At 37.4% G+C, this 16,708-nt stretch overlaps 1 protein-coding gene and 1 non-coding gene across 3 annotated transcripts in view; one reads left to right on the top strand and one right to left on the bottom strand.

The window, feature by feature from the left end:
• Positions 1–12,949, bottom strand: part of Mtr (5-methyltetrahydrofolate-homocysteine methyltransferase) — a 108,700-nt gene extending 95,751 nt beyond the window's left edge. For both annotated transcript variants that reach the window (XM_003473381.5, XM_063260100.1), the window contains exons 1-2: positions 12,610–12,949; positions 2,622–2,836 (exon numbers count right to left, since the gene is read on the bottom strand). In XM_003473381.5, coding sequence (XP_003473429.2) covers positions 2,622–2,836; positions 12,610–12,643 — 249 coding nt within the window. In that variant the 5' untranslated portion in view covers positions 12,644–12,949. The remainder of the gene's footprint in view (positions 1–2,621; positions 2,837–12,609) is intronic.
• A 1,788-nt stretch (positions 12,950–14,737) lies between these two features.
• On the top strand, positions 14,738–14,870 carry LOC111757889 (small nucleolar RNA SNORA33). Its single transcript, XR_002792144.2, has one exon. It is a non-coding gene; the product is annotated as a small nucleolar RNA SNORA33 (small nucleolar RNA).
• The last annotated feature ends 1,838 nt before the right edge of the window (positions 14,871–16,708 follow it).

The following is a 16,708-nucleotide window of genomic DNA, read 5'->3' as shown; positions in this document are numbered from 1 at the left end:
GTGAAGATAATGAGATTCATTATGACGCCCATTCTTGTTGACTTTTAGCTACTTTTGAAGACCTACAATGTCTCCAATGTTTTGGTTTTGTCGGTTTTATTCTTTACTGTTTTGTTCAATTGTATTATAACTAATGATATAGGCAATTCTATTAGAGATAGCGGGAGACATTATGGTAACCATTGTTGATCACCTGTATTATGTTTTTACATTATCTATTATGTCCACCCTTTTGACTTGACCGATTCTGTTCTGTTATGTCACATTTGGTTTTACTCTCTTCCAAAAAAGTAATAAGAACCGTGGGAGCAATGAAACCCAAAATGTGTAATAGTCATGGTACAAAAGAGAGGAAAAGAAAGTACTCTAAACTATATAACTGCATGTATATTTAAGTGTATAAGATAGAAAATGATATCACAGAGTTTTATTGGATCAATGAACAGAACTGTTTGCAGTATCATTGATGGAATGTACACTTTACAAGCTTTAATTTTGTGACTTGAACAATTATTTCTAAGATGACAATATGTAATCCATTAACTAGTGATTTCCTACTGTTCATTTTTTTTCTGTAAATCTGTATAACTCGTACCCTTTCCCTGCTTTTTTTTTTTTCTTTTCTCCTTAAATAAAATTAAAAAAAAAAAAAAAAAAAAAGAAAACAATATGGCTCTTTGGTAAGCACCGAGTACATCTTGGGTACTTAACAAATAGCTCTTCTGTTCCTTTACCTTTCTTCCTGCTGCAGTACAACATGGTCGACACTGAGAACTGTACAATCTCTGAGATCTCTAAATTTGACCAATTTTTTTTCAGTTCATCTCTCTTAGTCCCTCTCACTCAGACTGGCACCCTTACTGGAACACTAACGACTTCAGGCCCTACTGTTCTGCTGGAAACTCATCCTCCTGCTTTCACTCTTGGGACATCATCTCAACTCCAATCTGACTAGTACCCTATTATGTCTCAAGAACCTTGATTTTCTAACAATGAACAAACTCAGCCATTTCTAAACTGATGATTTCTTTTTCACAGTAGCTAGAAAATGAAAAATAACATAAATACATTTGTAACAGTAAGTCACAAAGATCCTAAATACTATCAATAAGGAGACAACTAAATAAATCATATACTTATTTTCTTATGCACTATATGACAGCTAAAAAAATCTTATATACATCTGCAAATAAGTTTAAGATCTTCCAGAGTAATGAGAAAACATAAAATATGTAAAGCATCCCATTAAACTAAAATATATACATTCACAAATAGTACTATGGGTTTTCTAGATAAATATATTTACATATATAAAGAAAGCTTTCTTCCCTCAGCTCGTACTGCCTATATAAACATAACAGAAGGAACTAGAAAGACATATTAACTAATAGTGGGTAACTGAGGAAAAAAACAGCAACTTGCAGTAGTAGTCAAATGGAAATTTATTCTTTTTTATTATGAGTTTTTGTTTTGTAAGAATGAATTAGTTAAAATTTATTTTAAAAATATCAAGAAAACCTGAAAACCACTTTAATGCCTAGGAATACTGAATTATTAGTTAGGTAAATAGTACACACATAGAACAGATAATGAACTTAGAAAACTGCATTTGCAAACATTTAATGCTCATGAAAAAAAGTAAAAAATGCAAATTATAAAACAACATAGACCCAATTTAATTTTTCTTTCTAGCCTTAGATTTTTAAAGTACAAACTAAAATATGTGAATGGCAGTTATGTCTTGGGACTTTATTTTGGGCAAAAGCCCACTTCCTAGTTCACAGCCAGCCATCTTCTCTCTGTGTCCTCCAACAGTGGAAGGAAGGGGTAAACAAGCTCCTGTAGGTCTCTTTTACAAGGGTACTTCCTAATACCACCAAACCAAGAAATAGGATTTACCATATGAATCTGAGAGACACACAAAAATTTAGACCATAGCAGTGCCCTTAAAAAGAGACATTAAGACCCTGCTTCCTCTTTCTGCTCTCCACCATGTGAGGACTAGAGACAATGCCTGAAAGATGGTGAACTAGAAGAATGCCTACAGCAGGCAAGGTTTGTTGCCATCCCGATCACAGACTGCCCACTCTCAAGAACTGCAACGAAGATATCATTTAAGCCACCTAGTCTATGATAATGTTACAGTCACCCAAAACAATGAAGACCTCTCCTTTTGGTATTTTGTCATAAAGGTTATTACTGTAACTTAACAAGACAGTAAACATAAAGTCTCTAAATTTACCCTTGATTTTTTAAGGGTTTGCTGGCATTTAATGCCTCAAAGGCAGGAAAAATGCATATGCACATGTATACATATTTTTATGTTTATATATGCATATGTACATTTATTTATCTATATAATATGCATATGTATTGACACTATAGATAACTAACAGATATAATTTTTTTCTCAAAGGCAGGAAAAACACATATACATATGTATTTTTTTTGTTTATATAAATACATACATATATGTATGTATGCTTTTTAAATAAACCATTTTCTTTTGTAATAAATTATGTCTTTCTTCTTTCCAATATGTGCTAATGCATAGCACAGTGGTCTGACATTAATATAAGAAATAGCTTGAATGAATATATAAGAATCTGGCAGTAACTTACCTTATGAATTTGGTAAATGATATCAGGTTGAGTTATACTTAAAATGTCATTGTTTCCTTTCAGTGGCCTGGTATGATCTTTAAATTCTTGACCTTGAAAGCTTTCTTCACTCAGTTTGTACTGCTGGATCATGGTTCCCATCCCTCCATCCAGCACCATAATCCTCTTCTGCAGAATGGCTTCAATCTCATCCTGAAGAGTCTCCTTCATATCTCCTTTAAATAAAAATTGTACTTTAGAGCCAGGCATGGTGGCACATGCTGGTAATCTCAGCACTTAGGACACTGAAGACAGAGGATGATTGTGAGCTCAAAGCCAGCCTGGGCTACATGGTTAAGTTCAAGGCCAGCCTGAACTATACAATGAGATGCTGTCTCAAAAAAATAAAAATAAAAAGGAATCAAAGGTGACAAAAATGTTCAATGGAAGAATTTTAGAGTAATTTATAATAATTCACAATAGGGACTAAGTAGTACTCAAAAAGATGTATCTACTACTCTATAGCATAAGAAAAATACTACCCCCAAAATGTCATTAAATCATAACAATAAAAAAATAACATTTTGTATACAGCAGAAAATCAGTAATGAACCACCAACCAATATAAAAGGAGGCTTAGCCAGTACTATTTCAGAAAGGAGAAAAACAGGCAACAGTGAATCAAGCAACAAAATCCTAGGCCAGGCTGCTAGAGAATCCTCTGGCTCTTTATTAATTTCAGGAGATGCTTCCTTAACAGGGAGACTTAGCATGAATAATTGAAAACCATTAGTGATTCCAAACTGACATTTAAAGTGTAAGCGTTTACTGTCATCTCCTCAACCTACTGCCAAAACTAGTAACAGCCTACAAACAGGTTTTACTCACTTACCTGTGCGTCATCTAGGATATAACAACTGACAAACACCCTCAAATTTCACAACTCCCTTCTTGCTCCTTAGTTTCCAATCCCTGGCCCTGAAGAGGCTCCAATTCCCACCTACCTTTTCTAGTCTTACTTTCTGGTTTCTAAGAATGGCTGGGAAATTCTGGTGATCTGGGTTTTTTCAAGCTCTCATTGTACATGGCAGCCAGCACAAATCCTCTCAATAGTTCAGTTTGCAAGCATACAAATGAGGTCAGACTACATATGTGGAGGTGCTTTGTAAGTTATTAAGTATTAGCTGGGCATGGTGGTGCATTCCTGTAGTCCCAGCAGTTGGGAGACTGAGGCAGGAGAAATGTTGTGGTTCAAGACCAACCTGGGCTACAAAGTGAACTCAAGGCTAACCTGAATTGCAAAAGCCAAACCCTGACTCAAAAAGAAAAAAAAATCAAGTATTGTACAAAGGTAAAAGATCTCTACCATTCCCAGTCACTAGGCTTTAATTCATCCTATGCATCATTACTAGATTAATCTTCCAAGAGTTTTGTTTGTTTTGGTAATACTGGGGATGGATGAGCTACATTCTCAGCTGTGTGTGTGTGTGTGTGTGTGTGTGTGTGTGTGTCAAGTTGGCAATCCTCCTACCTCTCAAAGTGCTGAGATGATAGCCATGATAGCCATGAACCACAAGAGAATATTAAATGACTTGGTTCCCCTGCTCTGCAGAGTCCTTCAAAGGTTCCCCACTGCACAAATCACAAGGACACCAACCGGTCTTGTCAATTTTTATGTTCCCTGAGAAGGAAACAAAGCTCAAATCGAATGGTTTTAAAGCTATTTCTTGGAGGAAAAACCCGTGTAGACCAACTTCTCTCTATCACTAGTAACACAAGGTCAGTACCTGAAGCCTAAATGTTCAATAAATATTTTCAATAAATAAAGGTTACTTAAAACCCAAACCACTAATGTAAGAATATTTATTAGCTAGCATTGGGCCCCACCTTGCCTTTTATTATTGTCTAGAGTCTCTCAAGCACACCATATAAAAACAGCAGGTAAGTGGTGGCCACAGAATCATTCTCAGTGACTTACTATAAGCACATTTCAAGGGAGGTTGCTCTGGTGACCTGTAAGGAGCAGTTTCTTTCTCAAAGTATATTATGTTTCTTTCAGGGTGTTCTATTCCATTCCAAACCTAGTTCACTAGTTGTGTTTATTGAGCATGCAGGTGTGAGAATATATTTCCTGACAAAAGAACAAAGTTAAGATCCAGCAACCAAGCCCAGCATGGTGGCACACACCTGTAATACCAGCACTCTGGGATGCTGATGCAGGATTGCAAATTCAAGCCTAGCCTGGGCAACTTAACAAGACCCTCTCTAAAAATAAAAACTATAAAATAGACTAGAGATATAGTTCAATGAAAAGTCTTTATGTTCAATCCACAGTACTGCAGGAAAAAAAAAATCCAATAATACTTCAAATACCAAAGGAAAGCACTTCTTGGAAAATATGGACAAAAAGGAAGGGTTGAATAGGGCATGTCTAACAGAAAGTCTAGCAGTAATTAGGCAATGAATGGTGCAGTCATTTCTAGCTATAGTCAAAGCAAATTCAATATGGCAAGTTTAGACACCCCACAAAGTGAATCCTCTCAGCTAATAAACACTGAGTTTTATAGGATTACCTAAACATGCAAGGATGAGAAAAGCTAAGAAATCTAAGTTTTACTCTCAGCTCCCCTAAGTAGCTATAGGGTTTTAAATAAGATTTCTCTGGTTTCAGCAAAAGAGAACAACATCAACCCAGGCATGGTGGGACCCGCCGTAATCCCAGAACTTGTGACACTAAGGAGGGGGATACATGCAAGTTCAAGGCCACCCTGGGATGCATAACGAGATCCTGTCTCAAAAAAATAAAAAAAAAAACCAGCAGAATTTTGACAATAAAGTGAGTCAATGTGTTAGAAGCTGGACCTCTCAAGTCACACAAGTCATGAAATGAGACACAGAGGTTTGATACACAGTGAACATCTGATAAATGTTAGCTGCTTCTATTACACTGTTACTATCACATACTTAGGATTGAAACTCTAAAGACTATGTTCTATGTACCATAAAGCTCAGGAAGCAGAGAAAACATAGCCAGCATATAAAGCCAAAAGCTCTCAGCCTCACTCATGTTAGGACAGGAATGGCATATCCACAGGTTTGGAAATAAACATCAGGGCAGAAAGAAGACAACATTTAGTGAAAACAAGTGGAGATCATTCAAATGAGGAATCAGAAGAGGGAGTAAATGAGGACTACAAGCTCTAATCTATAGCATGCCCAACTCAATTCCTTTCTCCTTAAAGCTATTTGGCTGTAATTCACTCTGAAATGAGACCAACTGAGCACAAGTGGGTGACTGAATCATAAGAATAATGAGAACACAAGAGTATGGTAGTGGAGGAGTAAGTCATACATGTGAAATGTCACTTTTTAAAGATATTCAAAATCTTTTAGAAAAAATACAACCTCAGTCACAGAAAAAGAAATATATCCTTTGGCATCAACTAAATGGTCAATCATCAACTAACATCATTTACATGTCTTTTTTTCTTCTATCTCTTCCTCTGGACAAATAAACCCATTTAGTAAATCTGACTATACAAGTATACCTCAAGTCCTCTTCCCATTTTCATAAAGTCTTAGTATTTTTCATAGGACTCTTGTTGTACTCACTTCTCAATCTAGAAATATAAACTTTGTTTTCAGTATTTAAGGTAGTTTATTAACATAAAATAAGCCAGCTTCCACAACCAGTAACACTGCAATCTTATCTTCTGAGGCACCCTAAAAGCAAAAAGATCAAAGACTTTAGAAAACGCTAAGCTAAATACCTGGTTGTTTTTCACCTTAGGAAATTGTCCAACTTATTCTATAATTTAAGTGGAGGATCTCTATGATTTTGAAGGGGGAGAAACTTAAATCTCTAAAGTCATATACACACACACACACATACATTCACACATACATACATACACACACATATATAGAAAGAGAGACAGACAGACAGACAGACACAGAGACAAAGACATGGAGAGACAGACTGAGACTTTCCCCCTAGGCTGAGAATTGAACCCAAAGCCTTGCATGTGCTAAGCAAGGGCTAGACTCCCAATTCCCTATTTTTCTTTAAAGATGAATTTGATAACATAAAAACTAAAAATTTCTTTAAATGAGGTCACCACAGATAAAAATAATAAATGATAAAATGATAGATTGGGAGAAGATTTCATACTGTCAAAAATTTAAAAGGCTAGGTGCAGTGGTGCATGCCTTTATTCCAGCAGTCAGGAGGCTGAGACAGGTGAACTGCTGAGTTTAAGGCCAGCCTAGGCTATATAATGAGTTTAAGGCCGACCTAAGCTATACACCAAGACTCTGTCTCAAAAAAACCAATACAAAAAAAAAAAAGAAAATTAAAAGGGACTAACATCTTGAATCTTCATACAAGAAACTCCTACAAATCAAAGAAACCAAATAGAAAAATAGGCAAAAGATATAGTCAAAGAAGAGACAAACTAAATAGTCAGCAAAATTACAAAGGGATGCTTAAACTCATTAGCTATCAGAAATATGAACTAAAACATATTAATTTATACATAGTAGATAGGCAATAATTAGAACAATAGATAGTGACAAAAATATATAAACTCTGACAAACAGAACAGAGTAGGCAACTAAATGGAAGGGAAAAGTGGGGGGCCATGGCAGAAGGAGAGCATGACAGAGACAAGTCAATGCATGCTAGGTATAACCTCGTTTTGATTGATTTTATTCTGTGTTTTGTTTTGTTTTTTTGTTTGGAACAGGGGATGGAACTCATGACCCTGGCTTGCCAGGCAGATGCTCATGCCACTGAACTAAATCCCCAGCCCAGCTGTATTCTGTTTTGTTTTGATTTTATCATGTCTGATGTATGGACAGCTATTCTGAAGAAAACAAGAGACATTATAGTAGCCATTGTTGATTTTCTATTATCTACATGAATGGTTGTAACCACTAACATAGAAGTACATTAATGGCTATAATCATTAATGTAAATGGCCTCAATTCACCAATAAAAAGAAACAGAAATTCATAGACCAAAAGTCAAAGGAAAGAAAACAATTGTTTTATGAGGCAGGAAACAAACAAACAAAAAAGCAGGAGTAGCTTGCCCATCAATCACAGAATGGATAAGAAAGATATGGTATTTTCATACAATGGAAAGCTACTTAGCTATAAAGGATAATCTTGAGGCTCTTGTAGGTAAATGGATACAACGTGAGATCATGCTCACAGGTGAAATGATTCAGATTCATATGGGTAAACATCGTGTCATTTCCCTAGAATAAAAAACTGAAGAAGTTAGTGGGATCCAAAATGTATAATAGATATTGTGAAAGAGATAGGGGCGAAAACATCTAAAAAGGCAAGGTAGTAACTAACCACTGTTAATTTCTTATTATTTCATTTTGAATTCCTGTATTGTTTTCATACTTTTGTTAGGTTTGGTTTTCTTCTGTCTTGTTTTGTTTCATTTTACTGTGTCTGATGGTACAGGCAGCTATTTTGAAGATAACAAGTTATATTACAGTAGCCATTATCTGATTTTGAAGTCCTGTAATGCTTTGTTTTGAGTGGTTTCTGTTTTGTTTGGTTTAGTTTTATTATATCTGATGCCATGAACAGTTATTTGGGAAAAAAAAAAAGAAGAGACATTATAGTACCCATTGTAGATTTCCTACTATATTGGTTTGAAATTCTGTATTACTTTCATTGTTCTGTTCTGATTAGCTTTATTCAGTTTTATTCTCTTTAAATTAAAATATATCCCCTCAAGTGTGCTTGGTGGAATACAGTAACTTAGCAAAACTCAGTAAAATTAAGTGTACATAAAATCAATGCAGGGCACAGCATGCCTGTATAGTAATCTCAGTTACTCAGGAGACTGGGGCACAAGAATCACAAATTTAAAACCAACCTGGGCAACTTGGTGAATCCTGTCTCAAAACAGAAAATAAGAAGGGCTGGTAATGTAGCTCAGCATGAAGTGTCATCATATCCCTAAATACATAAAAAGTAAATAACTAAATGGCAGGGGGAGTGGGAAGGAGAAGAGAGAGGAAGAGGGAGAGGAAAGAAGGGGAGGAAAGGGGAAGAAAGGACAAGACAAGACAGGAAAAAAAGGAAATTTCACTTTCGGGTATATTTTCCAAAGAAAGTCTCTTACAAATCCCTAAGGGAACACAAACAGGCTATTTGTGGGAATGACAAGGAAGCAACATAAGGCTAGTAAAAGGATGGAATTTTGAATGAAAAAGTTAGAAATGATTAGTTACCAAGATCCCATTTATGCAAATTAAAAATATGTACACAGGCTACAGTCTACAAGGAAACATACAAATATATGTATGTAAAATATACTACCTATGGAGCAAGAGACTTGTGAATAGGAAATACATATTAAAAAGGAATGCACAAAATGTATGAGTATGCATTATAGGAATGGACTACAAAACTCCTCTGCAACTAAGATCTTTAAAAATACATTGCTTCAGGCCGGGGACTTAGCTCAGCAGCATAAGCACCGGGCTGGCAAGCACCAGGTCCTGAGTTCAATCCCTGGTGCCAAGAAAAAAAAAAATATACTGCTTCGACATCATCCACCTACTTATTTTTCCGTCAGGGGATAATATAAGATTTCCCACTTAGTGAAACTAAGAAGTCTTCCTCCAGAAGCTCCGCTGTTAAGTAGCCATAGTTCTTAACCTTCTGTAAGCCCCCAGCTTTTCCAGTGGGAGATTATTTTTCCCTGGCTTCTGATTGCTATTCTAATTACTGAACCATCAGAACTTTCTCAGAAGAGTAGATCCCTAGGCTAGTTATGCTTTCCTTTTGTTGAGTGGGCATTTACTGAAATGTTGCTCTTCTATGAAGATCAACCTTCCTCCTAAAAATGTTATCTGTATTAGGTCCATTAGTTCTAGAATATTTTATACACTTTACTACTGACTAGTCATGTCCTAAATAGAATGGATTCTTTCAAACATATTTCATAATAAATATAGCAATAGTAGTCGTACAGTTCATTATTTAGCTGATTAGTTCTCTAACTCAGAAGTAGTTTTATAAATGAGTATATGATGCAGGCAACTGAAATACAGGCCCAAGAAATACTGATTAGTAATCTCAACAGATCATACAATAGTTCCCTGAGTTTGAATGGATCTAGCCAATGTACTTTTTCTGTATTAACATTTTCTTCTTTAGTTAATAAAACTGTATCCCAAACAATAAACATGGGATTAACAGGTGACAGCACAGAGTGAGAGAGTAATACCTTTACACACCTAAAGAATGACAGTATGAAGGCATAACCCAAAAACCCCCAAGATGTGTCAGGAACCTATTTCCTCAACCCAATCCATATAGGTTTGATATTCCTAGGATTTCCCTTTCCACCATGCCAAATGAAGCAAGGAAAAAATAAGTCTTTTTTCCTGCACATTAGTACATGATTTCAGTGCTTCCTCAGCACTGAATTGCCCTCACTATATTGAAGTCTACAATATCTTACTTCTGCTTTCCAAGAGGTACTTTTTATTTTTGGACTTCTAATTTTAGTTTGTGCTTACCTACTACACTTTGCAGTCATCTCTCTGCTTGTGTATTATTCCATTTTTTAAAAATATTATTTCCACCTGTGAGTCTAATATGCCCTAGAAGGATTAGACTAATATTAATTCACTTTATCATTTCTTTGTTCTACTATTCATCAACTCAATTCCATATAACATAAATGCACTAAGCAAGGATAATATGAAGTAGAAGCTATAGTTCAAATTTTCTCAAATGAAGTATTTTCTAGCCCATCAGTCACCTTCCCCAAGACGTATAACCAAGGGGATCACAGACATTGTAAGGTCACAGGCATTTAATCTCAAAGCCCCAACCTTGACATTCAGGAATTCCCAATTCTTCATTAAATAGCTACATTAAGATTTCACTGCCAGGCATGTTGGTACATCCCTGGTGATCCCAGCACTCAGAGGAGGCTGAGGCAGGAGAATCACCTCTAGTTTCAGACACTAAATTCAAGGCCATAATGAGATCCTGTCTCAGAAAAATAAATAAAATAATAATAATAATAGTAATAATAGTAATAAAAGATTCCACACAGCAAGCCCACATGGTGCAGGCCTGGAATCTGAGTACTCTGGGTAAGGCAAAAGGATCCCAAGTTTGAGCCCAACCTGGTCAACTTAGCAACTTACGACACCTTGTCCTAAAAAACAAAAAATAGGCTGAGAAAGTAGCTAAGGAGTCCCTGGGTTCAATCCTCAATGCTGCTACCTGGTTTTGGGGTTCTGGAGTTTCTTATAGGTAGTTTTACGTTCTTTCTATCCTGAACACAGAATTAGTCAAGACAAATGTAAAAAGTAATGAAGTTTTATATTTATTAAAGGTAAGAGGAAAACAGATATAAAAAGAGAAGAAACATGCTTTGCAGAGAAAGTTCAGGCCAACTAAAACTAGGAAAAGAAGTACACTCTACTGTGTGAAAGAGTAGTGGCTCAATGAGGACAGGTCCAGGCCATCCTATCAGAAGCCCAGTCCAGTTCTAGTAGAAAAAACTAAAGGTAGCACTCTCTGATTGGTTCCATCTGTAGGGCTTTGGAACCATTCTGCAGTGTGTCAGGAAACTGTAATTAACAGGCCATACTCCCAAGGCAATTTACCACACCTTAACCTCACCTACCTCAATACTGCCACAAAGAGAGACAGAACATTATGGAGTTGGGGTATAGCTCAGTCTTAGAGCATGTACCTAGCACCAGGAAATAAAAGAAGAGAAAAAGTGTTCAAGTGCACACACACCTAAAACTAGATACCAATAATTGACTAGTGGTTTTTAGGAAGATAAAACTGTAAGTAGCAAAAATACATCTAAAGCCTATTCAGAGCTCCTTAAAGGGTCCTAAACTTGGTTATTCTTCGTTCACATGGCTGTGAAGGACAGGGCTCAATCTAAACACTCAATTTTCTTGTCATTTTCTGTAAAACGATCGTTCGATATTCTAAATCTTAAGAAGCATTGTGCCTACCTTCAGATATTTCCTTTTTAAAAGTAAATGGGCAGGTGGGAGCCTGAAGTCATTAGTATAAGTATTCAAGCACTTGTGATACCTCTATGAGAGATGCAGATTCCCTGTTAAAGCAAGTGGTACGTTTCTCTGCTAGTCCCAGGACTTACAAGATCAAGTCTATCAACCCTCTCCATCAGGACTCCAGGATCGATGGGATCACCTGACAAATTTCCTTGTGCGTTATAAATTTAGCATTCATTCTTCTTCTGGAGTTGAGCATGCTGTCACTAGATAGTTACCACAGCCCTTACCACTGATTCTCTCGCTTCTACACCTCCTAGCACACATGTCATACATTTTAATGGGGTATTTGTCCACAAATTATGAGACCTTGAGCTCATATAAAGCTAAAGTAACTTCGTTCTTATTTTCAACTAGCTTTTTTTCCTCGTGGTTAATCTGAGCCAACTGAGATAAGTATTTCCCATCCAGACCTGCTGTGTATGTGGAGGTGGAGCTTGCTGATGTATTTTTAAAGACACTAACCAGACTGGAGTTTGTAGAAGTGGAAGTGGAAGTGAAAAATAACTGTTCCATCCCCATTTACAGTAGTCCTCTGGGTATCAGTCTCCCGGCCCCTGAGCTTTCCTCGCCAGCAGACATTCAGTAAATGTTTACTGAGTAAGAACGTTACATTATGCAAAACTTTTGGCAGGACCTTCTTGGAATATGTTGCTTCTTTGAGCCGAAAACCATAATTACTTTGAGGTTGAAAGAGTGTTTCTGGCATTGAGGAGAGAAGTCCTGGGCGGGTTTTCTTGGCCTGGGAGGAAAAGAAGCAAGAAAGGCAGCCTCGCGGCTCTCTCTCGGCCGGTTTCTAAAGAAGTCGTGAGCAACCGAGGAACCCCACCAGCATGGCCACACCCGGACGTCACCGGGGGGATAAGAATTCACACGCGCGCACACCAAACTACCGAATCCCGCGGACCGGGTCGCAGCCTTACCAGGTTGCGGCAGGTCGCGCAGCGCGGGGTACATGGCCCCAATTCCCGCTCCTGCCCAGGGGTCGTACAGAGGAGTCGCGCTCTCCGCAGGTGACGGCCGCGGCGACACCAGCCAGCTAGCTGGCCAGTGGCGCGACTTCCGCAAGGTGACTACAGACGGGCATTTAGCCCGTAGCTGTTGGGCACGTGCTGCTTCCCAGGCACACCGCGGGTCCTCGGCGCAAACCACGCAGCCAGACACTCGCGGAGTACGTGACTGCAACCACCCTCAGCCTTCAGGCTGAGGCGTAGCTCTCAGCGTGGTTACCTTCGCACACCATTTAGCCTCGCGTAAGAGAACCCGCCTCCTCTTACCTGTGACTGGTCTGTAGGAGTTGCACGCCGTCTTATTGGCTCTTAGTCTTAACCAATCGATGGAGTCTTAACCCCTGAGCCCTTTGGGAAACGTAGTCCTAGATGCCAAGTTTCCGCAGAGACCAGAAGCATCGCTGCTTTGTTCTTAAAGTTTGGCTTTGGGCCTCCTGCAAGTTCAAATTAGGGTGCCAAAACTGCGTTGGCCTGCAGCAGTGTTAAAAGCCAGGAACTTCGGGTCAGGATGCCAGCACTGGTTTCCTTTTACTGGCCTGGGCAACATAACCTCCTAGACTCTCTATAATACTGAAAATAGGAGATGGGGGTCTGGTAATAATTACTATTTTATAGAACTGTAAATCCCATTGAACTCATCCACCCCAAACCCAGTTTAGACTTTAAGCTTCCAACACTTTCTTGGTTGTGTGAGGCTTCTTTCCCAGTGGATTCATCCTCATAGGAAGAAGTTCTGATACGAGTGAACCTAAATATCCATCGCTTACATTATACAAGCAGAAAATTCATATGCCAGCTGTATGCATTGTTCTGTGGACTTGGTCGTGTGTAGAAAATCATTAAGTTATTCTTTGTGTCCTGCTAGTCAGAGTCCTCAAAATGTAAACTGAGGGCCAGATCTGGGACAGAGGATTGCTGCAGCCGGGGTCTGTTGAAGTGACCTTTGGCTTTCTGGAGAAGACTGGAGACTTTGTCCCCAAGGTGAACCCTGTTATCTCCCTTCCTCAAATTCTTCCAGAATTTTAAGATTTAGACCCACATTGGGGCTGGAGGTTTAGCTCAGCGGCATAAGCGCCTGCTTTGAAAGCAAGCAGTGGTGAGTTCGATCCCCGGTGCCGATAAAAAGGAAAAAGACAGAAAAAAGAAAAAAAAAAAAGAAAAGAAAAGAAAAAAAGATTTAGACCCACCCTTGGTATCACATATGAACATATGATTACCCACACAGATTGTACTAAATAAGCAGAGATTTTGAGACTGTGTATGTGACTCTAACACCAATACAAGGTAATTTCAAAGAATGGAAAGGAACCAGATGTATGGTGGTGCATGGTGGTGCATGCCTATCCCAGCCCTCAGGAGACTAAGGCAGGAATAGTTTGAGGCCAGCCTGGACTCGTAGTCAGAGTAATACTCTGTCTTTAAAAAAAAAAAAAAAAAGCCAGGAAATTTGGGATTTATATCTAAATATAATACCTGTAACAGGCTTCCCTCTACCTTCCCTCCTACATTAAGAAAATTACCATTCTCTGTGATATTTGATACCTAGGGATCAGTTGACTTCATTTGTGCCATCTGCTCTACAGATTCCAAAAGCATCCATCACCCCAGGCACCCTCAACCAAGAGATTTTGCATTAAACTATATTCCCAATTCCCCTTTTTAACGATTTTGATACAGAATCGGTGAGTCCCAAACATTCCCAGGCTGGAATGAAATTTTCAGTCCTCCTGCCTGGGCTTCTCAAATAGTTGAGATAACAAGTGTTCACTAATACACCTTTTAGTTGTCAAAAACAGTCTATGTTTTAGCAAGCTAACTATGCTAGCACCCAAAGGTAGATATTAAAAGCAAAAACAGAATTTAACTAGTTATGTGATATTACTAATTAGGAACTGAACTTTTAAAAATCTTATGTGCGCTCGTATTTAATCTTTACCCTACTATTCAGCCAGGAGTCAGCACCCAATGCAGTAAGTCAGGGAATAAGTAAGCAAAATGTATTTCCAAATTCTAAAAGTGTCAGTATTCAAACTACAGATGGAAGCCAGCTATTGAATTTGATTATCTGTATGTGATTCTACAGAAATTTAGAAAAAGCTGGTAATAGTAATGCTGCCATATTATGAGCCTTAAAAACATTAAAGTCATTAAGGTGCCGAAAAATGGTTACAAATTTTAATGATGGAAAGCATTTTTGTAACTTTAAAACTTTACTATATCTAGTGCTAGTGCTGAGAGCTAGTGAAACTTTTAAATATCAATAAAAACTTGTATGTAATTTTCAAAGGACTATGACAAAGAATCTCAGGCCAAGGATGTCATGTAAGAAACAAATGAGTAAAAATTTTGGTTCACTGTCCCAAAAAACTAAAAGGAATATTTATACAAGGTTTAAGTGCAAGAATGTTTTTTAAACTTCTTCAGAAAATCCAAGTAAGTGTGGAGTGAGGGTATTCTTTTTTTCTTTTTTTTTTTTAGTTTGATCTTGTGGGGTTTTTTTGTTTTGTTTTGTTCTTTGTTTTTTGGGTTTTTTAAAACTTGGTTTTGGCTAAGAATAATACAAATATTTTTATTTAGTAGATAACAATATTAATCACCTTAAAATCTTGAATTAGAGCTAAACTTGATAATTACCAATACATCTTTTTAAAAATGAGACATAAAAATAAAAGTAATTCAGTAAGTATTTTTAAAAATTACTTGAATCTTGGAAATTTACATAATAAACATGGAAATCAGAAATAATTTTTAAATTGAAATGTAGGAATTAAGAGAATTAGGCAGCATTGGTTTCTGGCCCTGTCTAGAAGGTAAGATCCAATTAAGATATCAAGTTGAAAGTTAGAATTTCTGTTGTATTTTAGATCAATTCAAAGTCATGAAAAGTATTCTTGAACTACTGAGAGGAGGTTGTTTTTGTTTTTTCAGATGGGGTCTTTCTGCAAAGTTGAAGCTGGCCTTGGACCCACTATATAACCCAGGCTGGCCTGGAATGGAGTCAACCCTCTTGCTTCAGCCTCCCTGAGTGTTGGAATTACAGGCGTGTGCCACCATGCCTGGATGGTCTATTGGTATCTAAAGATGCAATTGTTGAAGTCCTATGATTTGTTTGGATTATCTCTTATTTAACAAATATTTATTGGCTCCATGAAATAAATGATAATCATATATATTATCATATATTATAGATTATTCTAAAGATTCTTGCTATGGCAGAATCTCACTCAAAACTAGTTGCTGTTATTCTTATTTTACTGATAAGAAACACAAGATAAAGAGAAGTTAGACAATTCCCTCAGATCATGGTAACACATGGTAAACCTTGGGCTGAAATCTGGGGAAGGCATAACGTTGGAGATTACATGGGCGCTTGGTCCCGTCCTTCAGAGCTCTTCCCCTGCTAATCTGGCTGTCTCAATTGAGGAGCTTTCCTGTACCATGACCTTCCACTATAAACTTCCTGTCTTGGAACCTGCTGACCATGGACCTCTGCGACTGCGAGGCTAAGTAAGCCTCTCCTGTTTTAAATCATGAGTGTCAGGCATTTTGTCCCAACAACAGAAAGCTAAATACGGGATGAAATCCTGGAATTTTAACTGCTTTACATTTTCGATAGGAGATGTTTCTACTTGGCTCGTTGTTTAAACAAACGTGAAACTCCAGTGTTAGTTGTTCCAGACTTTCCTGTGCTGTGGTAGGTCAGATACCTTCACCAGGTCTAATGCATGTTGTTCACCTTGCATAATTTGTGCTTTATGTTTCTGCATCCCATAAGATGTACAAAATGCCCATGTATATGTACATGAGATATTAAATACTTCATAATACAGGTTTTGTGTTAGATGATTTTGCTGAACTGTAAGCTAATATAAATTTTATGAACATGTTTAAAGTAGGCTAGACTTAGCCATAATGTTCAGTATGTTAGGAATATTAAGTACATTTTTATGATATCTTCATCTTACAATGCATTTGTTTGGATATAACCCCACTGTATGTTAAGGAGCGCTTA

Source organism: Cavia porcellus, unplaced genomic scaffold (assembly GCF_034190915.1).
Source record: "Cavia porcellus strain 051 isolate PalLab524CR breed Dunkin Hartley unplaced genomic scaffold, mCavPor4.1 scaffold_13, whole genome shotgun sequence".
NCBI lineage: Eukaryota > Metazoa > Chordata > Mammalia > Rodentia > Caviidae > Cavia > Cavia porcellus.
This window is presented reverse-complemented; position numbering and strand designations above follow the sequence as displayed.